The following is a 22,860-nucleotide window of genomic DNA, read 5'->3' as shown; positions in this document are numbered from 1 at the left end:
TCGCCTGTGCCGGCCCGCGGCCGTCGCCGTGCCCGGGAGCAGCTTGGGGCGAGGTGTGGCGCGGTGCAGGGGTCGGGGGTGGGGGCGAGGCCGCAGATACGCTTCTCGGGGGGAGTGTGAGTCTTGGCCGGTGAGGACTTGCTGAAGGGCAAGAATGCGGGGGTTAATCTTGTCTCTCTTTCCAGCTATGGCATCTTGGGAGGCTTCCGAAACATCCTTCTTCAGCCTCAGTGGTGTAAGAGAGCGGATGCGGGAGAAGAAAAAGGGTGTCTTGAGGACTGCAAAGTTGAATGCCTCTATTGCATCAAAAATCAAAACGAAAATCATTAGTGAGTGCATTTTGCCTTGCAGCACGTGCTGAGGCTGGCAGCTACGTCAGCTTGTAACTGTGCCTTTGGCCATGGCCGTGGTGGTGAACAGCAGTCTCCTACCAAGAGCTTATATTTAACAGCTGCTTCTCTGCTTGTGGGTTTCAAGTGAATTTAGTACCCTGCAGATGAGTGTCAAGTGCCACTTGCGGTGCTTATAGGTGTCTGAGGTGTATCTGTGGCTGGCGGGTTTAATGCAGAGCCTTTGGAGCAGCAGCTGGGGGACCCCAGGTTGCTTGGCAGCATCTTGGATGGCATGAGACAGCTGTGCCTGGGTAACTGAGTCCTCAGGGTCCAAACAGCAAAATAAGAGGGGTGAAAAATATTTTAGTATTTATGCAGAAGCTAGCCCAACTGTGATTTGCTTTTATGGGGGGAATAATGCAGTGACGGTGCATGAGATAATTTGGACTACCATGAAAAAGTTAGATATTTCTCTTATTTGTTTCGAAATGGGGAAATACAGATCTAAATCTGCTCAAGGGCTACTACAGAAGAAAGTAGGTTTTTCTCCCTCTTTTTGGATGGAGATGAGGGCTTAGAGCTATAGGTGACTTCTTCAAAGTCAGAACCGTATCTTTCTAAACTCAGCACCTGATTCATGCCATCATGCAATCCACAGAGGCTGGAGGGGGTGTATGTCTGAAGTGTTGTGGGTTATTTTTCCTGCTCTTCTCTGTAGACTTCTACTGCTGGAAGGCATTATACTGCTGACTTTGTGTGGGGGCTGTTGAGTTCTAGAGATCTGAGCTTGGGGGAGGCTATTCTGGGAAGAGGAAGTATGATGAGGGAAGAGGCATGGATGAGACCTTGGATGCTGATTTCGTGTGATATTTCTCTATCCCTTACAGACAATTCCTCCACTATTAAAGTCTCCCTAAAGCACAACAATAAAGCACTGGCCCTGGCCCTCAATGCGGAGAAAGCCAATGCACAGCGGCTCACCCAGGAGAAGACCATCTTGCAGAAGGAGGTGGAGCAGTGCCACTTCCAGAACGCTGTGCTGCGGCACAAGCTCTCTTTCCTGGTATGTTGCCAACAGTGTGGCTGGCATGGGGAGGGGTAAGGTATGCAGCACTAGCATTTCAGTCTTGGGAGGAAGGAGCTGTCCCTGATTGTCCATACTGTCTGAGTGTGAAAAATGTCACTATTCATCTGTTTACTCTTTCTTCCAAGCTGTGTTCTCCCTGGAGTGTGCCTTGCTCTGGCTACCAGCACTGTTGCTGAAATAAATCTTTTGATTTAATGTCTTTATTGTTTCTCTTTATTACCTCAACATAGAATAACACCTTGCAAGAACTTGAAAACCTTATGGCTGCAGTTAAGATGGCCCAGCTGTCTGAGGTAAATCATGGGAAACATGAGCAGGTTGCTCTGGGAAGAGGGCTGTGTTTGTTTTATGCTTTGTGTTGCCTGATCACTTCAGTGTTTGATGCTTTAGCTGTTTTTCTTTGCTTGCTTGAATTGTGCTGGCTGCATCCCCATTTTAGCTTGGTGTTAACAATTTACAGGGTAACTTCTGTAGGAAAGTCTACGGTTTTAAACTGCTTTCCTCAGGGTCATTGGCTGTATTGGCCAGTAGGCTCTTCTGCTATGACAGGTTGTGACTTCTTTCCAATTTCTTTTTTTTAGTATTGCCATGGCAACTTGGGATAGGGCATAGGACACTTTGCATATGTCCTGTCTTGTGGATGGGAAAATATTTCTGCTTCCTAGATTCATATTATCTGAACTAGTTTAACTTCATCTTCACTGCCTGTGGAGACAGAATCTGACTCTACTGCAATTTATTCTGTAATTTGTGCAATTTTAAATGGGAGAGGGTCACAGTCAGTATTTGACATACTTTGCAGGGTGAAACTGAGCTTCTGCTGTTTCTGGGCAGGAGGCTGCACAGGGGATTGCAAGAGCTTTAAACCACCCTTCTGTTTCTCTGCTTTCCAGTTCCATACAAGTTCTGCATCCTTGTCCAATGGCCAGAAGAGCAGTGTGACTGAAGATAGCTGGGCCGATGATATTGCAGATGGTCAGCTTATGAGGTGGGCCTTAAAATGTCAGATACCACCAAGCTCATCATGCTAAACTTACTCTTGTGTTATATGTGTGTGCCCAGTTGTCTGTTTTACATGAGATGTCTTCTCTAAACCATCACTGCTTGATGTTTTTCTTTACTCTTGTCTTTCTGCTGCCACTTATTTGTTTTATTTGTCCTAATGCCAAGTCTGTGCATAAATTTCTTCCTTCTTCGTGTGAAAGTGCATTGCTTTTAGGTAGTTTTTTCCTTTGTAGCTGGTGAGCACTGCAAGATTTGCTCAAGTGGGCAAGTGCCATAGCTGGCTGCTTTGATGTTTGTTACATATAAATGCTTAATAGTTATCTAATCGTATGATGTAAACTTGTGTTTTGGAAAGACAGAGTAGGATCTCTCAAAGTACATTTGAAGTTCTGTTTCTCCTCCGTCTAGTCTCCCCTTTGAACACAGGGGAGCCCTTAGAGCTGCCCACATACTTGCCTCCAGGCAGTTGCGTTGGTGTTCCACAGTGAGGTGAACCTGTGGTCACAATCTGTGTACTGAAAGGCCTTACTTCCTTGTTGCCCCAGTGTATTTTTCTTCTGCTCTGTGTCCACGGTGGTGTGTTTTCCTTATGAGTTGTGCTTGCACAAAAATGGGAAATCTGTCCTGGCCGGGCAGTGTGTGTTCTTCAGCACTTGAAGCCTTCAGAAATGAATTTCAGCAACTCTTGATGGAGGTGAAAGCTGTAGCTATTCTGTTGGATTCTGGGGCCTGTCACAGGTATGGAACATGATCCATTGCTGTTATTCTTTCTCCTCAGGGCTGGAGGGATGCCAATGAGGGTGCCCATTTCCAAGGTGTGTGATGCAGGACAGCAAGGTAGCCACTCCACAGCAGTACAGACATCCTTATTAGGTCTCCAGAGACCTGCTTCTAATGAGCCCCTGGAAATTGTGCCCATTGCCTCCAAAGATGCTTTGCAACCACAGCCTGCTGAGAAGTCTCAGTCCCACTGGGAAGAGAATGGGAAGAAGCCAACTGAAGCAATGCAAACACAAGAAACTTTTCTTGACTTTTGCATCTTTAGAGGTAATTTTGCATCTTCTATTGTTCTCTTGGTATGACTTTACATGTCCGTGTTCAGAAATGAATTACTGCAGTGCCATATCTCCAGTTAGCTCCTAACATCACTCTAGCAGCTCCTAGTGACTGTTAGGAACTGCATGGTTCAATGACACTGATATTGCTAGAATTACATATATCCCAGAATGGGATGCTTGCAGTAGCTCAGGATCACTCAGACTTTCTGAGCATCAGACACTGAGCTTACATAAGATTTTCAGAAATGTCTGAAGGTGCAGAATCTGACTAGATGCACACCTTCTGTTCCTGTAGATTTGCCATATAAATAGCTCTCGTGCAGATCAGGAGCATTCTTAAAGTATTTGAGCTGCTTAAGGGCTCTTGCTTTGGGCTGCCTTTGTGTTCTGGGTGGAGCCAGCTGAGCTATTCTGTTACACAGTAAGTTGGGAGAGTTCCTGTAGAGACAATCATGCTTTATCTATACTCTAGATCTGTGGCAGTGTGTGGGGCATGGTTTTTACTGGTATGGGCAAAGCTGACATTTGCCTGCTGCATTTCTCAGTCTTAGGAATTATTTTTTTCTTTCCAACAGAGACCACCTGCGCCACCCAACAAAATCCCAATGCTTTGTCAGCGGTTGCCTGGGAAAGTCAGCCTCTTTCAAAAGAGAGCAATGAGATGGCAAAACATCTCTTTGATCGTCTCTCACAAGGGCATATTACTCAAAGGAGAAAGCGGTCCACCCTGTTTGCAACAAGCACTCCATCTTCTGCTGTTGATGTCTTTCCAGGTGTCAGTTCCACTCAGGCAGATCAGTGGAGTATCACAAAGGACAGCAGCAGCTCCAGAAAGAGCAACACACAGCTGCAGCTGAAATCTCCCAGCTCCCTGGTTTCACCTACTCAAATCACTGTTATTCCTGATAGAAAATCTTTAGGTAAAGAGATTTTCTGTGATCAGCCACAGGCTAAAGAAACTGGGTGTGGTGTTGAAACGGACCCCAGCTATAGCCAAGTCCCCGAGTTTGTTCCTGTAAAGGTCAAAAGCAAAGGTAATCGTAAAACTGGTAAGAAAACATCTGTTAAAAAAGCAAGCACAGGAAAAAAGAAAACAAACGCAATTAAAAACAATGCAGAAAGTAGTCCTGATATACCTCAAGGTGAAGAGAGTGCTCAAAATGTGAAGAAGCTTCTTCAGCCAAAAGTTACAACACGTTCTAGTGAGTCTGAAGTTTCTGAGAAGAGGCAGAAGGCTTGCATGGGGTCTTTCAACGGGAAGAACAGACACTGTGATGGGGAGCAACATTCCTACTCTTGTGGTGAAGTCCAAGATCGCAGAAGAACATATGTGGTGGAGTCACCACAGCTGCAGGGTCTTGGAAGAGGTGACTTACTGCAACAGGCTAAGGCGGAAGCTATCCTTGAGATCCAGAGTATGGAGAGCTTGTTAAAAAGCCCAGTTCATACTTTCTCAAGTCATGAAGTTCCCTCAAATGATTCCAGTCTACAAAATTCACTTTTCTTGAGGAAAGAAACCTCAAGTGCCTGTGCTTTGCAAGAGAACTCAAGCATGAGCTCAAAGAGCACCCGACAGAAAATCAACAGAAAAACTAGAGTAATTAGGCAAAGAGATAACTCTGAGGAGGAGAATCTGCCAAACGGTGTGAAAATACTGGAGGCCAAAGCTGAAAAACAGCCTCAAAGAAGCCAGACAAGCAGGAAGATGACTGTCAGGAAAAACAGTTGTAGTGATCAGAGAAATGAAGTTGATGCTTTTGGGCCATGTGTAGATGCTCGAGCAATAGCTAAGGAGAGCACAAAGGATTCACCAGGTAATCTTAAAAGTAGCAGGAAATCTTATATTGTCGGTCCTTTGGATCTTGCAGGAAACCTGGGTTGTGTCCAGACAGATTTGGAAGGGAGTGAAATTGTAACTCCCAGGTCTCTTCCTGGAAGCAAAGCGAGCAAAATCCCCAGAGTTCAGAGGATGGTAGCTGCTCAGAGCAATAAAAACCAGACAGGGAGCCTTCAAGAAAAGAGGCAATCTAAAGTTGACAACAACATGAATACTTCAGAAAAAGAGGCCTATCCCAAACCAAAGCCTCAGAGGAAGAGGAACACCTCTAGACCTCCAGAGACTGATTCCCTGGCTAGACAAAGTGATGGTGCCAAGGTGCTCATTGGAAATCCAGCAGAGCTTGCATCCAAGCAGACTGTCCTGATGAGGAAGTCTTCCTGCATTACAGATCTGCTGTCTGAGCCAGATGCCTTCCTGGAGAAGCAGATAGCTGAGATACCGCTTACAAATAATCTTAGGGACCTTTCATGCAGTCTTGAATCCTCCCCTGTGACCTGCTCTACAGCTTCGCCTGTCAGATCCAGGCTTACACATGTACCAGTTTCCAAGAGCTTAACTACAGTGGACAACAGAACGCCAGAGAAATCCTCTGTTTGGCTGGAAAGCTCCCTGATATTTAAAGAAAAGTCTGCAGAGGGAGTACCTGGGGAAAGCAACCTGGTTGAATCAAGTTCTCAGAACTCACCTTCACAGGAACCTGGTAGGTGGTAGGCTAGGGGAGGGGATATGTGTTTGGAGATGAGTGCCAAGAATCCATGCAGCCGGTGCTTTTATTACTCGTGCTCCCCTCCCTTTGGGTTTGTTTTATTTTTTTTTACAGTTAAAGATCAGTTTCCAGTATACCGTTTATGCTTCCACTTGTGCTGGCTAGTCATTTCTGTGGCTGCATTTGCTTCTAATTTATCAGCATTCCTGTAAGAATTTCTGGTCACTTGTTAATGTACAGATATTGGGGAAAGACTAGGAGTATGTGCTACAAATCCTGTTTTACCGCTCTTGTTATCTACAGGGTGTGCCTGTCAATTTAGAAAATCTGTTCCTTAAGCAGTTGAAAAGTATAATTTGATGCTGACCCTGCCTACTAGAGTTATTGGGGTGCAGAATATGAAGATGGCAGGTTTTTGGTACAGAATGGTTATTGCTGCAACGTTTCAGGCTATACCTCTAGGTGGTATCTTCAATGGAAATTCATCAGGGGCTAATTTTCTTGGTTATGTTTTTCTGGTTTGTTTTTTTAAAAGGATTTGGAGGGGTGTCATCCCGTGGCTGGTAATATGATAGTTAAGCTGAGCCTTCGGGAGCTTGTTGTTACTGGATTCTCTGTAAAGAGAGTTGTTTTGTGGGGTTTTTCCTTGCTGTAGCTGTTGACAAACAGGCCTATTCTAGCTAGAGTGGGCTGTACTTTGTAGGGAGGGAGGAAGTTTTTTCTCCTGCCCTCCCCCTCTTGGCTGACTTCACTTTGAAAGCTTCAGGAAACAATGGCAGAGTCCTGTGTCTTGCTGGAGGTCTTGCAGGTTGGTTAGGTGCCATAAACTTGCTTCCTCCTCCAGGCTGTAAGCTCCTGGGCATTAACTATCAACTTTAATTTTTGCATCATTCTTCTACTACACCAGGGCCCAATCATACTAGAAGTATTAGTGACCTGTATTTTTTCAGTGAGGAACCTAATTCAATTCATGAGCTGACTTTTGAGGGTATCCTGAGTTCAGAGGGAACATGGTTGGATTCAGGATGGTGCAGTAATGGTAATACTGCTGTTCTCTATTTAACAGCTGTATTTCTTAGGATATTTGAAAATTATTTGGAAGCACTTTGATCAACTCATGTGTATGTCTGCCTTTGCAGAGATCAGGCCACTGCAGGACTTGACCAATGCCAGGACTGTGGCTTCCTCCAGCTTGGAAGAAGTGACAGGATACTTACCCAGGCGGAGACGGGACCCAGCCTGCTACGCAGAGCCAAAACTCAACAGGTTGGATTTTAAACTATTCCTTCCCATGACTTCCCATGCTGCAACCCCCTGCTCTGCTCTCATGTGCTCACTCTCCAGGGCTGGACCCTCTGTCACTTTAAGTTTCTCTTACTCTTTGTGTTTCTGTGACCCTCCTCTTCTACCCCAGTGTGGTTAAGCCAAAATTCTGCATTACCACAGATGCATGTGCAGGCTTCTGGTAGCAAGCTACCAAAGATGTTATTTTACTCACTGAAATAAGCACATCTCTTAGACTGCATCTCTGGTATTCCAGTGCTAATGAGGGATTAGTGTGAAGATAAAATACAGGCTAAATAAAGACAGCTAAGTGAAAGCCCTGATTTCACTTGCTGCCATTCTGTGATATCTAGAGTTTTAGACAAAAACTAAGTAATACTTCCATTTTAATTGGGTTTCAGTGAAATAAATGCTAGGTTTTGAGGAGGGCTCTACCCTGTGAGCAGGCTGTATCTCTGCTTTTTCTGGCAGATATGAGTACCTAAACAAGTAGCTACATCTTTTCCCTAAGAAACTGTACAGAACCATTTAACTCCTAAAATGATGACTTTGTTAACGGTTACGTTGCTGGGCAATACTGTGGTTTTTTTTTTTCCCTAAGTGTCACAGTTTGAACTTCCTGTGAGGAGTTGGCTATACTGGGTCAGAAAGTACTCTGTTCTGGTACAGCTGTTCCTGTACTGGATGACAAACTGTACCACTCAGTCATCTTATAGTGGAAAAATTTCAGTAAAATCAGAAACTTTAGAGACTGAAATCATACATGTATTCAAAAATACATTGATAGTTCAGTCTAACCCTTTTGGTTCCGCAGGAAACTGAGGCGGGGTGACCCGTTCACAAACACCGAGTTCCTCCGCTCCCCTCTCTACAAAACCAAAAAGAAGAAAACTGCCCAAGCCAAGGAAACGACCAATAAGTTCGAAGAGGAAAAAGAATGGCTTCCTGAAGGATGTCCCCGTGCCAAGGCAGGCGAGCTAGTAACAATGAGAAGAGACATGGAGCCAGAATTAAATAGTGGTTGAACAGGCAGCCCACAAGCTTTTAGGGGCTTGAGTGTCTTTGCTAGAATATCTCTAATGTTTTGCATAGGTTATTTTTTATTTTAATTTTGAAGTATAAATAAAGTCTCCTATGTGGATGTTATACAAGTTCTGTGACATTCATTCCCCACCCTCCCCTCCTCCACCTTTAAAGGCTGGGGTGCTTGTCTGCAGTCTTTTTGCACAAGCCTGGGGAGAGTACACCTTGGAGGGCTGATCTTCCAGCCTTGCAGACACCCACAGGGGCTGCTGAAAGGGCATGAAAGAGTTGCAGCAGCCCAGGCTTTTGACAGCAAGCCTAGCATTACCTCCTGCAAAAGGTGGCTTCTGGAGGGGTAGAGCAGTCCGCAGGGAAGTCACATTTAGGGTTGACTACTGAAGCCTTAGACAGCCCTAGATGTTGGTGCTTTCTGCTGTTCTGGAAGGGAGCTGTGGCAAATAACTGATATAGCCCCTCTCACTCTATCTCCTGTCAGTGGTGATTTGCCTAATTATGGAGTTGAAACAAGAGCCTTCCACCAGTGCCAAGCACACAATACTTAGACTGCATCTGTGTCCTAACTACAGCAGTGTCAGCACTACAGGTAAGCTAGGCTATACTTTGAAGACAACTTTTGCTGGGGTCTGCTGATGGGAGTTGTGGTGTAAAGAGCTACTACTGGTGGTGGGAGCTACAAGGGCCCTGCCCAAGAGCACTGTGGAGCAGCTGGTGTACTGGGAAGCAGACAAGCATGTTTCAGGAAATCCTCTGCTTTTTTCCATTGCAGACTTGAGTGCAGGCTGGCCTCCAGCACTTCACTTCTTTAGGGTCTACTGGTGTCTGACTTTGAAGGTTATTGATATTAAATGTTTGAGGGAGTAGTGGTGAAAAGAAGTGATTGTATTAATAGTAAAGGGGAAGGGAATGTGTCTCCTTGGAAGCAGGAAAAGTGTTTCCTCTTTCTCCATGACAGAGCAGGGCATTCTTATGATGCCCACACTTAGTGCTACTTCTTCCAACATGGAGACATGTTCCTTTCTCTCATTGGTACTTCAGCCACATCCATTAGTTCATGAGGACAGATTGGGTTTTGCTGTACTCTGCAGAGCCCTCCAGAAGATGGAAAAACTTTAGTACAGGGGGAAAATAGTGTCATCTGCAGTCAGATAAATGCTATTGCTTACACTTAAGCTACATTTCAGTTATTAAAATAAAGTGTAAGATTTAAAAAGTCTCCTTTATTTATTTGTTCAATTTCCTTAAAGGTACTAAGGTGTCGCTGGTACTCAAACTCTGGAAGCCAGGTAGGAACTTGTAACAGGTTAGAAGTGCTGTTGTAGCATGACCTGTCTGACTGGCACAGTAATTTTAACTACTGAGGGCAGAAGCCAGGCAGGAACATAGATCTCCAGATATTCCTAAGGATTGTTCCCATTGCTTCTATGGGTCAGCAACGGGCTTTTTTCCAGCTGCACTTCTTACACATTTATGTAAGTAACAACAGTAGACTACTGTGTTCATTCATACTGACGGAACAGTGACAGCTGCTAGCAGTTGTAGAGCTGTGTTTCAAACACATACTCATTCCAAAACAAATGTTAATACTACCTGATCTAGTCTAATGTTGCATTTCTGCCCTAACCAACACACAGTCAGCTGCATGGTGAGTTTGTCTCATGTATAACCAGTTTCTGCTCTTTGTTGAGTGGCAGTATTTCAGCTTGTTTATATTAGTGCCAAAACAAAACTTCAATAGAAGTAGTACCTTCACATTTTTGTGCATTACCTGATGCTTTCCACCACACTACAGAATCACATCTTGCCCTGTGTCAGAACTAATTAAAACTCTTAAGGGAGAGATTATGTACTGCATGTACCAGACTGTACTGAAAGGTACTGGAGTCTGAGGCAAAATTTCTCCATATCTGCTAATCACACAAAGGAAAGTTTCAGACACAAAGAATGTTAAAACTTTTATTTTAGTCTGAACTAAAATATTTTTTAAAAAACCCAAACACAATACCATGGATGGAATAATTTTTCACAGTCATAGTCTGACTTGCTGTATCACAACAGGACGGGGGCAATAGCCCAGACAACCAGAGAAAAGTTTTGCACCTTTATGAATTGGGTAGGGGAAAGAGGTAACAGTTTCTGTGTTTCACATCCAGTCAGAAGGACTATAAATGCATAGCCTGCATTTAGACACCACAGCATGGCTTTATTAGGCTCTTAGCCTAAAGGGCTTGTTTCTAACATTTAAGTGCTTGTTCTCAAATGCCACAGTCCTGACTGGAGGAGTGGGACTAACTCCCTTAGTATCAGGATACTATGCTCTGGCTGGCACTAAAAGATAAAATAAGAGGGGCTGCAGTAGAGCTGGCATAGCCCCATAAGCTCACTTATACCCAGGGAACAGTGATGGAGAGATGAGGACTGTTCCGATTTCTAAGGTCCGTTGGACAGTAAGTCACCACTGGTTTGACCAGAACTGTGACACAGACTGGCTTTCAGTCTGATAGGAAGAGAGAAAAGAAACACAGATCAAAGTCATGGGAGAAAAACCTCAGGTCTGCTGTGAATGTCATTAAGAATGCAAACTCACACTGAGCTTGAATACTATCACATTCAGCTGCTTAGCAAAAGTAAGGACTAGCCCAGCAGCTCAAAGGGTTTAAGAAAACAGGGTCTTTTAAACATTTTAAAAAGTACATGTTCATTTTGTAGTATTTGAAATGTTACAGTGTGATACAGTGCCACTTACTCTGGTGTAAGTGTGAGATGCTTTGCTAGTGTAGCTTGAGTAGAACCTGTGCCTTAAAGTTTGGGCAGAGAGGCCAGCTTCCCCTTCAAGTTTTCAGCAAGCTTGTCCATGAACTCAAAGGTGTTCAGGTAGTCAGAGCGTGTGACACTGCAGCAGGAATGGGGAGGGGAAGAAAACAAGACAGACATTAGTTGTAAAGCCACTCAAATGCTCAAAACAGGGGAAGACTGTTCAAAGAACTAAGTCTTGCCTCTAAAACAAAGGAGTTCTACTCATCAGGCTGATGGTTTTTACCAAAAGGCTCCAGATAAGAGGTAGCCAGGTGGTATTTTGGAGTGAAGTAGGTCTCCATCCTCATGAACAGACAGGGCAGGATCTGGCTAATGTAGCCAGCCTGTCATAAGAGAAATCTTTGCAGTTTCTTCTTCATTTTTCTCCCTGTGCATTTGGTACAGTAACAGGGACAGAGCAACCTAGACTAAGCTACTTGGGGCAGGGAGTGTCTCCTCTGTGCGTACCACACTGGGTATATAGATGAGCCCTGTTCTGTGACCAGACTCCAGCAATTCTTCACCATACTAAAATAACTTTCCAGCAAATGCTATTCAGAAAAAACAGCCTCCTCTAAACACAGCTGATTACTTCATACACTTACTTGGGCAGGCCTTTGATACATGCAGCAAGGTCCTTTGTCATGAAGCCAGATTCGATAGTTTCAATGCAGACTTCTTCCAGGGCAACTGCGAAGTTCTTGAGGCTAGTGTTGTTGTCCAGCTTTGCCCTGTGAGCTAGTCCTCTTGTCCATGCGAAAATGGAGGCTGAGAGAGAACACTATATTACTGTCCTTCTAAAACTCCCTGGACATTGTTCTAAACTGTCATATGGAACAGTAATTATTTTTAAATATTAATAAAGCTGAAAACAGATAGAAGAGAGAAAAATCTGGTATGGGAAAGAGAACATGTATCTTCATCTAGGCATCCTTTGCATTTTGTGCAGCTCTATAGAATAGCAAACCCTGGAAACTACGCACTGCCTCCAGCAATCTCTTTGCACTTGCCATTTTACCTGACTTTGTTCCTGCCCGAGTCAGAAAGAATGACCAGTGGTAGGACTCTGTGGTTACACAGAAAGTTGTCCTTATAACAGAAGCGTGCAGTCTTCTTCTTGGTATTGCATCACACTCTGGTTCCTATGCAGTTATAGAGGATTTTTTCCCTCGTGTCCTATTATAAGTATACTTACACTTTAAGTATGTACATGGTTTTGGGGTTGGCTGGGTCTTTTGGAACATTAGGAAGGGGAGTCAAATAAAAAACAACCAGCCTAAACCTTAAAGCTGTTGTGGCTTTAAGTCCATCGTTTGCTGAAGAGTTAGAACATGTCTCAAAGGCTACATTAGGTCTAGATTATTGCTCACACTCACTCCTTTCCAGCCTGTTTTTGCTCTAGGCTGCAGCTGTCTCCATGGAAGAAAAATGCATTACAAACTACCAGTTTTACCACTCAGTGGTGTAATTCTCTGCAGAAAGGGTGCAGATGTTCTTACCCCAAACCTGTTCTTTCATGTATAGAGCTCACTGAAGGGTGGTGAAAAGCAGCTCACCAATAGGGTTAGTGGAGGTTTCTTGGCCTTTCTGGTGCATGCGGTAGTGACGAGTAACTGTGCCGTGAGCAGCTTCTGCTTCAACAGTCTTGCCATCAGGGCAGATCAGCACACTGGTCATCATCCCCAGGGAGCCATAGCCTATGGGATACAGTTTAAAAAGTTCAGCATCTCCTTTGGACAGCACCCTTAAATTCCCCCATCCTACAGTCCCCCTACACCCTCCAAGCCTTGACGTGAGTATTCCTGAACAGCAGTGCTTCTGCAACTGGCTAGTCCTTACACGTCAAAATAACAGCTTGTCTGAACAGAAAGTGCTGCTGAACCATTCGATATAGTTACGCAGACATTCTGCACCAATTCAAGAAAATTGGTATTCTTGCCTAACTTGCTGGACAGATTTTTACTGAAAAGGTGCAGTATGAGAACAAAGAATCCTAAATAAACAGTGTTGGGCTGCTAATCACTCTCTTCCCCACAGGGTGATAGGAAACAAACCTGCCCATATCAAGGGCATCTGCTCTAGTGAAAGGAACCATGAGCTGGCAAAACTGCACATTCACATCAGTTCTAACCCTGTAGGTTTCAGAGGTCTGTGTCTTCAAATGTGTCTTTGTTCGTAGTCCAACACACATCCTTGTGCCATGGGAGGCAGTTTACTGACATTACTTTAGGAAGAGCATATTACATAAAGCCACACACTTGTCCTGTGGGTTTCTGCATCCATGTTTGTTTTGGCATCAGGCAGCTTGGCTATATGATTTTGATCAAGCACTAGAGGTCTGTAAAGTTAAACATATCAGTCTCTTTACACCCAACAGGTATCTTTAGGTCCTGAAGGTTTTCTTACTTATTTGTAGAGCACCTGCCAGTACACTCACCACCAGTCAGCTTAACTCAAGCTGTCAGTGACAGAATCCCAGCTGTGTGGATACCCTCCATTAGACTGGAAAGCCAATCTTATGTTGGTAGGAACTGCCATTTGGTAAAGAAGTGCAACTACACGGTCTGCATTCAATGGATTTTCTTGCAAAAGTGAAATCAGAAATTCTTTACCTGCCTGGTATGTCTATGACTAGCCACAGGTTTGAAATGTAAATTCTGAGACCCAACACTACCTCCTGGGCCATTACATAAGATATGACACAAGGTCTTGAGAGACTGCTACTGAGCCTACTTCAGCACAGCACAGGAAACATCTCATACCTTGTGCAACAGAGTCAGACTGCACATCCCCATCGTAGTTTTTGCAGGCCCAGACAAAGCCTCCTTCAGATTTCAGGGCCTGAGCAACCATGTCATCAATGAGCCTATGCTCATACCAGATCTTTTTGGCTTCAAACTGGGACTTGTATTCTCTAGGAAACAAAAACCAGGACACCTTGTCATATAGATAAAAACAAGTCATTGTGCATAGAGATGAGTGGGGAAAAAAAAAACAACCAAACAACTTAAAAGAAACGTGCCTAATTTTTACTCTTTTTCCCTTGCTGGCTTTGCTAGGCCACTGCAAGTCTGCTTCAGAGCCACAGAGGAGCCCATAGAGAATCTGTGACTCCATTAGGAGATGAAAACCACTGCCACAGAACTTTAAACATTTGAGTACCATATCCTGCAGGACAAGGATGACTGTGACAGGAAATACATACACCCCCTCCAAGTGCTGCTGAGTATCTGAAAATGCTGAATTAACTGTAACAGCTCACACGGCTGGAGAGGATGTTCCTGCTGCAGACTTATGCACTGCAGTAGGAAGTATAAAACTATTCTAGTTACCTGTCATAGATCTCTTGAAAGATGTCTTTAAAGCGGCCATCGTATCTCTTCAGGATGGTGTTCTTGGTGCTCATGTAGAGGGGCCAGCCTTTAGACAGTGCCATTTGGAAGGAACTGTGGGCAAAATCCTTGATAGACTGGTCAAGATTGTACATTCCCATGGCTACACCACCACAGCCTGTTAGTAGAGGAAGAACAGATAGGAATCAACTAGATTTAGTTTTGGTTAAGGATTTGACAGTCACCCCATAGCATACTCTGGCAGGCAGGCAGGCTGGTGTCATCCCCAGGTGTCCTGATGTCATTCTTAATTTAAGGTTAGTTCTTTCAGGAGAAGATTCACTTTGCACTATCACCTCAAATCTCCAGCAGCTATATGACACATGGATAGGAAGGCGGTTTTGTTTTACAGCTTAATACTGTGATCTAATACCCCTAAGAGGTTTCTTGCTAATCCATCTTAAACAGCAGAACTGTGACAGGAATGAGTGTGCTTGAACTATTAGCCATATAAATAATAGAGTACTTTTCCATCAAAGCAGCACACAGAAGTTTGGTACAGGGGTGTCAGTCAAAGCTAGAAATAGGATGGCTCCCATCTTAAGTGCCTTGTACCTTCAGGCTTTGACTGCACTGCAGAATTAACTCCAGCAGTCAGAGGCTGCTTTACCTAGCTCAGGTATACAAGTCCTCACATGCATTCCTCCACCTTTTCAGTGTTTGGCCTACCCTGCAGCTTTGTTTTCACCTGCTCAGGCTCACTTCCACCAAGTTGTAGGAAGAACATGGCAGCTGTCTGGGTGTGAGTGAAAGTCCTGAGGCAGCTCTCAGAACTACCAACACTCACATGACTTAGATTGTGTAATGCAGATGCATTGGCAGCCTGAATGGAAGTGCTTTAAACTTAAACTTACAGCCCAGCTCATCTGGGGGAAAGCAGCGTTTATATCATGGGAAAGGCTGAAAAAGCAGCATCTATGACTTCACGAAAAACCTTTGTCATCTTCAGAGCACAGCTCTTTGTATTTCTAGTGAAAAGTAGATACCATGTACTTAATTTTAAGCACCTCGCTACCATCACCTCCTTAATCTGTTGTACAGTGCCTTGATCTTTGTTCTGGAAACACCAAATTTATTGTTTTTGAAAATATCCTTTCCTAATATCCATTTGTCTTTACTTCCAGATGGTTGTTACTATATAGACATGCATGCAGAATGAAGAGGGGAAGCCAGAGGAGGTTTATCTGCTTGCCAAGGTAGCAAGGTCATTTGAAGTTGATATTGGCAGGGAATTAAATTCCTGTTGTTACCAACAAAAAACCCACACAGCCCCACTGCCTCCCTTGGTGAGTCTAGGACAGAACAGGGTCTGATCAGCTATAGAGACTGTGTCCTCTGGAGCCCTGACTTGCTGGACAACAGCTATTAAGTTTTATTCAAATACTTACTTGCATATAGGTAAAAAACCCCACCTTGTTGCAATCAATCCTACTGCCTACTAAAATCTCTTGATTCAGTGTCAAGGTTGAACACATTAGTATATCAATAGGACAAGCTTCACTTATGCTTCGTGGAGATATGCTGGCACAACTGTTATCTTTGGGAGGGGAGTTCCCCCAGAGCAACAGCAGCAATCTGCCATCTTTGCTCTTCCTTGCTTTCTGCTCACTGATGTAATGTGGAGTGGTGAATCAGACTAACAGCTGGAACTGCCAGACGTCTCCAATACAGGTTCACCAGTCACCTACCAAATGAAAACAGATCAGGACTGGCAGTGAAGTAGGTGAAAGGCTGTGCCACAAGAGACAGTGGAGATTTAGGCTCCTGTTAGCAAGAATGCCAGGGAAATGAAGTATTCCAAAAGACGGTCATGTGGCAGTCTTGGTACCTGTTTGCCAAGCCAACTGCATACAAACTAGGATTCTGTGGTTTACATGGATGTATTGGGTCTTTGTAGCTAGAAACAAAACATCACATGCTCACATACACAGGTCACCATAAGGGTTCAAATCCTAACCCTTTAATCACTGATAGGCAAGAAAGACAAGTTGTGTGATTTTCCTGAATCCTGCCCCTGGAGAAATGCCCTGGGTTCTAGCAACGTGTGTAATTGTTTTTGAGCAACAAAGCCCAGCAATGTCAGGACTCTGCCTTCTGAGCCTAGCAATGTCTACAGCCAGCACAACAATGCTGCTAGGAGAGACACCAATACCTTTGGAACTGCATCTGTTAAAGCAGCTAGAGACTAGACAGTCAAAAGCATCCTTGTCAAACCTCCTTGCCAGCTTGCAGAGCAAGTGTCAGTTCTCATTTCTATTGAAAAATAGCAACTACTTAATAAAGAAGGGTACAAACTGCAAAAATATATAGAGCCCAGTAAGGCAGTCTACAACACAAAGAATTATACCCAAGTTGTTCTCAAACATATCTCCTCTTAGGTCAAGCCCAAGATAGCAAGTTTCCCTGTGATCACAGCAAAAAAAATTATGTGCTTTACCAGAGTCATCATATAAGGAGCATGACACGTGACCAGTCTAGTATGATTGGGTGTTTGATACGCCTCTTCAATCTCAGAAAGATTTCAAGTAACTTTCAGTACTTCCCAGATAAATGAAGAAGGCCCAGACCTTCTCCCCCACTCTACCTCAGTCATATTTTACCATCAAATCTGACTGATACTTGAAGGTTGAATTAAACCAAAAATATCAGTTTGCATCACAACTTTGAGATAATACGTACTTTCAAAGTTATGAACCAGATATGTGACTGGTTTGCCTCCATCTCCTGGAGTGTAGGTCATCTCTACTTTTCCAGGCCCAGGTACCACAAAATCAGTTGCTCTGTACTGTTTGGAAAAAAAAAAAAAAAAAGAAAAAAAAGTGCCATGATGATTTTATCTATCAGAAGGACAGAACCATAAAAGACAATCTGCATTTGGGAGGGCAGGGTGCAGAAAAGCATAACAGGCTCTGTTTAGTCAGCTATGTGGTCACTGGATTATTTTACTAGAGATTAAAAAGGAAGTAGTCAAGAGCCTGCATGTTTCAGAAGAGGTTTTCCTCTAAGGGAAAAAGCTTACAGGTTCTTGGGCCCTATCAATTATCAGACTATGTATTTTTGCAGATGCACTGAAGTTTTGAAGTGCAAAGTATCCAGAGTGTTGTGTGGTCTGTGAGTAGAAAGGGTCCTTTCCCTGCTTCAAAAAGAGCCATTCATATCTCATGAATAAGGGGGAATCATATAACACCTTAATAAAAGCCATTATTTCTAGCCATGGCATTTGAAAGGCCAACCTGTAGTAAGAGCTCTTCAAATTCTTTAAATGGATACACATTTTGCTCCTCTGAGCTCCACAGACTCAAAAGAAGAGCCAACATGTACTTTAAGTTTTTAAATGGTGTCTCACCTTACCAACTGTCCTGAACAATACTATGTATGGTTAGATTTCCTTGAAATTTGTCATTCTTTTTCATGTAGTTCATCCTTTTTCATTCTCTCCTATTGAGGGAATCGGTTCCCTAAGAAGTTCTGAAGTTACAGAAGTGTCTTGCTCATATGACCTTTACAGGTTCTTATATTATTACTTTCACTTTAATCTCATACTTTGGCAGGGTTTCAATCCTTCCCCTTAATCTATTGTTTGCTATTATTTTGACCTTCTCAATTATTCAGTACTCTTAAGGATGTTGAACTCCATTCTTTTTTAGTGTCAGGGCTCTGCAATTATTTTCCTCTTGAAATTTATTATTTTACCTTTCCACCTCAGTTGATGTTATGACTTGCCCTCAGTCTGTGGGTTTACCTATCTATTTAAGCACCTGACTCTTCTAAAAGACTTTACTTTTGTTATACTTGGCCGCTTTACAATGTACCACCACCCATGGAGAAGAGTATGGTTGATTCTTGTCCTCTGGACTACCCAAAGGCTGCTACACTGAGTGTCATACTAGGGCTTTCCATGGCCTTGTACTACCTCTGCCAGGAGTGGTCTGATGAAGGATGTTTCCTCACTTCAGTACCATAGCCTGATGTGCGCAGTATAAATACTTACGTTTAAGAGGCAGATCACAGTTAAAAAAAAAAAAAAAAAAAAAAAAAAAAACAGACACTCACACACAACAGGCAACTTTACCCAGTTCTAAAAAACACTTGCTCAGAGCTGTGTTTGCTGTGAGCAACATCTGCCACCAAAAAAATCCTTCTGAGAAGCAAGAAGATGGGTAGTGTAGAGGATATTTTGTAAAGACATTGCTATATAGGGAGGATGGTTCTGAAGGTGAAGAAAACCTGGAGGAGTTATACCCCGTGTTTAGGTTCAGACCTACCTAATCACAGCACGGGCCCGGGCAGGCTGTTTATACAGCTACACTGCCTAAGGAAGAGAAGCATGAACCCACACTTCATCAGGTGCTGTACAAAGTGCTAGCAAGTATCCACTGCTAGGTGGAATGGAAGGGATAAAGCAACAGCACAGGGATGTCCAAGTCTTTGTAGCTCTATACCAGTCAGGTCTAAGTCTGTTCAGATTAAAAAAAAAAAAAAAAAAAAAAAAAAATGAAGTGACTCACTTGATCCCCATAAGCGTGGCGGCCAATGACAATGGGTTTCACCCATCCAGACACCAGCCGGGGAATGTTCTTGCAGATAATAGCCTCCCTGAAGACAGTGCCACCCAGGATGTTTCTAATTGTCCCATTGGGAGACTTCCACATCTGCTTCAACTTGAACTCCTCCACTCTCTTCTCATCAGGAGTGATGGTTGCACACTTTATGCCAACATTGTATTTCTTTATGGCTTCAGCAGCTTCCACTGTTACTTTATCATTTGTAGCATCACGATGCTCAATGCCCAAATCATAGCTGTAACAAGTCCACAGAGATGATCAGTACTGCCCAGGACATCTGTTCATGTCCAACAGAAAAGAAATAAAACCCCATATGTGCCTGTGAGTGTAGTTCTAGCACTCTGCCATAACTGAAGTCATCCCTCTTCCAGTGCAAATGCTGCTGGACTGGAAGAAAACACAGGCTCCTATACTGATACTTCTGCTGCTGGCAGGAGGTTGGAGGAAGGACAGCTTCTCTCTGCCAGCATGTGACATAGCCAGGTATCTCCACTGCCTTCCCTTCTGAGCTTCCTGCAACAGAAGCTTCAGTCTGGGATTCTAACAGTATAGAGCAGCACAATTCCCAGATGAATATGGACTTTTATTTCAAAACTCTTGTGCTGAGGGCTCTGGCTTCCTTCATGTACTGAGCATATGAAGCCACACTAGGCTTAAAAACTGCCTAGACAATGGACCCACCACCCTGCCCTGGCAGCAAAACTGCCAATATTCCCCTCAGTCAGGGGAAGCATGTTTCCCACACTCACTGTTTTAATAGCTCTTGGAGAACAACGGGTGCCCAGTGTGGGACAGCTCTGAAGCATAGCCAACTGTACATGAATCTAGCCATTGTGCTGCCTCAGCCCGGGGTCTGCTTTCCCTCCTCCCATCCCCTTTGGAAAAGGATGTTCTCTAGACTATGTGCATGTATTACACTGCTGAGTTCCCATTTGCTTGGTTCTCAACACTAGCAAGCAGAAAGTCTGATGTAGGTGGCATACAAATGACTCCAAGAGTAGGGGAAGAGGTCAGACTTGTGGGTTTAATAATGGCAGATACTACCGAAGGCCTCTGTCCACATGGCTAGGAGCAATACAGCTGGATACTTCTCTAGTAACTATAGCTCAGTAGCTAGAAGGAGAGGTTATTTGCTCTGCTTGATCAGAGGCTGTAGATAGCCTGTCCCTTTTGCCATACCAGCTGCTAGTATTTGTTTTTTCCAGGAGGGAGTGCAGGAGCAGAGCCTAGGCTCAGGGAATAATTGGAACAGCCAGCTCACACTGCCAGCAGCAGAGCTCAAGCTTACATACATCAGGGCTGAGTCTGTACCCTACAACCACCCTTTTGCCCTCTGGGCAGATCTTCAAACAGAGATGGCAAGAAGCCATAAACCTGCTCAGAGTCCACAGATGCTAGGCTTCAAGTTGAGGATTGGCTGAAACACCCCATGTTTCTAATTGTTCAGGCTACAGGAAGCCATGCAGACTGCCCAGGTGCTGGAAAGCCAAGAAGAGGAGATAAAAAACACAGGCTGTATCAGTAAGAAACCTTCTTAAAGGCACAGTACAGAAAAAAGCTAACACACAATCATTCACTGCTTACTTCTGTGAGGAAACCCAGAGGGGCTTCAAACAGACTTTGACAAAATACCTTCACCATGAGCACATGCTTTCCAGAGTATGGGGTTGTGCCTTAGGTAAATTAACCAGGGGACTCTGCTGAAAACTTTACCAGTATGAAAGGGCTAGTTAGCCTCTCTGCACTAGTGCAAAAGGAGTTGTAAGACTCTCAGTGCTAAGTGAAACATGATCAATGCCTAATGACACATGCAAATTGCTGTACAAAGTGGCTGTTGGTGTCATAAAAAGCCATTACCTGTGCAAATCGAGATCTACATAAGGAAAAATCAGCTTTTCTTTAATTAGTTCCCAGATGACCCGTGTCATTTCATCTCCTTGCATCTCCACAACAGAGCCTCCATGGATTTTTTTGGACATCTTGAGCTGCAATAGACATAAAAACCCCCAACCTAAGTTAAAAACTGCCAGCACACATTACCAATACATGTATCCTGTATTTTTACAACACAACTAGAATAGAGGTACTAACACAGCATACAGGATCTATTCTAAAAGTCTTGAAAATAACCACAGTCTATCCTTAATTTCATGCTAACTGGTATTTTTCTTTAAGTCCCAGCTCCAAGGGAAATCTATTCAAGGATAAAAATAAAGGTTAATAGCTGAGATTTAAGGGCATGTGTTCTAAGGGCATGCGCTTTAATTATGGTTGTATAGAAGAATTTGAAAGTATGACCAAAGTCTTCCTCCAAATTCCGCAGAAATAGATGAGTCTTTTTTATTTTTAGATATTGAGTTCTAGTCTGGTTGTTTGTTTCTTCCCTTTTTTTCTGAAAAACGGGGGTTAATGGACATTATTTTAATGACAGCTCATATTCATTGTCAGCTTCTTTATTAGCTTCCTTCCCCAGGAAGGAAGGAAACAGGTACAGAAATTCAAGGGCCACATCAAGGAGTACTTTCTCCCAGCAAGCTTTATTTCTGCTGTTCAAATAAATACTGGTGAGATTTATTTTCTGTACAGAACAGAGGTTGCCCAAGATATTTGTTCATAAAGCCTCAATAAATAAACTTGAACTCTGCCCTTCTGTTTGCACTTTGTTCCTTCACAAAAGCCAACCCTGCAAGCCACTGAACAGCTCTAACACAGTGCCCTGCTTTCCAACAGCCAGTTTCTTAGTTCTCAGCTCTGATTATGCAAGAGCTATGACTTGGCAAGTTCCTCCTACCAAGACAGCCACGTTCTTGTATGCAGTTGTTAGGATACTACACGGAGATACCAAGCCCTAGTGCTGGAGGTTGCAGCTTCACAGATACAGAGGTCCATGAATTGCTTTACCCAGAATGAGGCATCCCCCTGTACACAGTTGACTCAGCTAGACGAAGTTATTCAGAGGTGTAAGGTTTGCAATGCAAGCATCCCGGGTTACAAGCACATTAGGAGATTGCTCCTCAGTTCAAAAATTTTTTGTTTTGTTTTGTTTATAAATTGAACTTGTGCTATATTTCCAAAATCCAATCCATTAAACATTTTGTCTGGTAAGAGAATACTTATGGCTGGCTTCAGACTTACACAGTGCTGCTGTCACAAGGAGAACACAAAGGTATAGGGAATGCGCTTCCAATGAGATACATGTCCACTCATACGTGGAAAGAGGAGCTTCTGACAACTCTGACAGCATCCTACATGTTTATCTGATCGTGGCCCCAGTATTTCTCCCTCCTCAAACACTGATGTCGCCTGTTCCTCTATGTCCAGGGGCAGCACTGCAGTGGCATCCCTCTTCTGTGCACCACAGTCAACATGCCAAGAGGTTCCTCTAGAGAGCACACATTCCCTACTCTTCTGTCTTGCTTCACCTCTGATTTTATGCTCTCCAAAACTGCCAGAAGTCAGCAAGGTCCTTCTCCCACAGCAACCTTTCTTGAAATACACTTAACCCAGGCACTTTGCCAAGGCAGCTGCGAAGAAACTGTGAATTTCCGAATATCCCTTGGTCCTCAGGAAGGACTCCGGGCCTGCAGTCAATAATTAACTACTGCAGCAGCTCCTCAATTCAGGTTTTCAGATCTCTTCAGATCAGGCCCTCTCCCAGCGGGAGCGGTGCAGATCGCTGTCACTAGCTGAGATCTTGCCGGCACTTGTTTTCCGGGGGCGCTGCCCTCCGCCCGCAGGCTGCCCGGCCCTGCCG

At 43.8% G+C, this 22,860-nt stretch overlaps 2 protein-coding genes and 1 long non-coding RNA gene across 3 annotated transcripts; 2 read left to right on the top strand and 1 right to left on the bottom strand.

Moving 5' to 3' along the window:
* Positions 1-133: 133 nt before the first annotated feature.
* Positions 134-8,637, top strand: SGO2 (shugoshin 2). The gene is made up of 8 exons (XM_026853253.1): positions 134-329; positions 1,220-1,395; positions 1,650-1,712; positions 2,313-2,407; positions 3,203-3,471; positions 4,058-6,022; positions 7,168-7,294; positions 8,127-8,637. The coding sequence occupies exons 1-8, from the start codon at positions 155-157 to the stop codon at positions 8,335-8,337; spliced, it is 3,081 nt and encodes a 1,026-aa protein (XP_026709054.1). The 5' UTR covers positions 134-154; the 3' UTR covers positions 8,338-8,637.
* Positions 8,638-8,657: 20 nt separating this feature from the next.
* LOC113482535 lies at positions 8,658-16,805 on the top strand. The gene is made up of 2 exons (XR_003398855.1): positions 8,658-8,939; positions 15,666-16,805. It is a non-coding gene; the product is annotated as an uncharacterized LOC113482535 (long non-coding RNA).
* Positions 10,296-21,118, bottom strand: IDH1 (isocitrate dehydrogenase (NADP(+)) 1, cytosolic). Its single transcript, XM_026853254.1, has 8 exons — positions 20,964-21,118; positions 19,050-19,341; positions 17,221-17,326; positions 14,482-14,659; positions 13,912-14,063; positions 12,706-12,846; positions 11,755-11,917; positions 10,296-11,246 (listed from the first exon to the last, which is right to left on the bottom strand). The coding sequence occupies exons 1-8, from the start codon at positions 21,083-21,085 to the stop codon at positions 11,153-11,155; spliced, it is 1,248 nt and encodes a 415-aa protein (XP_026709055.1). The 5' UTR covers positions 21,086-21,118; the 3' UTR covers positions 10,296-11,152.
* Between the last annotated feature and the right edge of the window lie 1,742 nt (positions 21,119-22,860).

Source organism: Athene cunicularia (genome assembly GCF_003259725.1).
Source record: "Athene cunicularia isolate RWA chromosome 7 unlocalized genomic scaffold, athCun1 chr7_part2, whole genome shotgun sequence".
Taxonomy (NCBI): domain Eukaryota; kingdom Metazoa; phylum Chordata; class Aves; order Strigiformes; family Strigidae; genus Athene; species Athene cunicularia.
Note: the sequence above shows the minus strand (reverse complement) of the source record. Positions and strands in the feature narration are given on the sequence as shown.

What these genes read in the sequence shown, in the direction of transcription:
- SGO2 (XM_026853253.1), top strand. Translation starts at nt 155, where the DNA reads ATGCGGGGGTTAATCTTGTCTCTCTTTCCAGCTATGGCATCTTGGGAG. An exon ending in TGACTTTTGCATCTTTAGAG is followed by an intron (nt 3,472 to 4,057) that starts GTAATTTTGCAT and finishes TCTTTCCAACAG; the next exon opens with AGACCACCTGCGCCACCCAA. An exon ending in GCAGAGCCAAAACTCAACAG is followed by an intron (nt 7,295 to 8,126) that starts GTTGGATTTTAA and finishes TTGGTTCCGCAG; the next exon opens with GAAACTGAGGCGGGGTGACC.
- IDH1 (XM_026853254.1), bottom strand. Translation starts at nt 21,085, where the DNA reads ATGTCCAAAAAAATCCATGGAGGCTCTGTTGTGGAGATGCAAGGAGAT. An exon ending in GTCTGACTCTGTTGCACAAG is followed by an intron (nt 12,847 to 13,911) that starts GTATGAGATGTT and finishes TGTATCCCATAG; the next exon opens with GCTATGGCTCCCTGGGGATG. An exon ending in TGTATCAAAGGCCTGCCCAA is followed by an intron (nt 11,247 to 11,754) that starts GTAAGTGTATGA and finishes TTCCTGCTGCAG; the next exon opens with TGTCACACGCTCTGACTACC.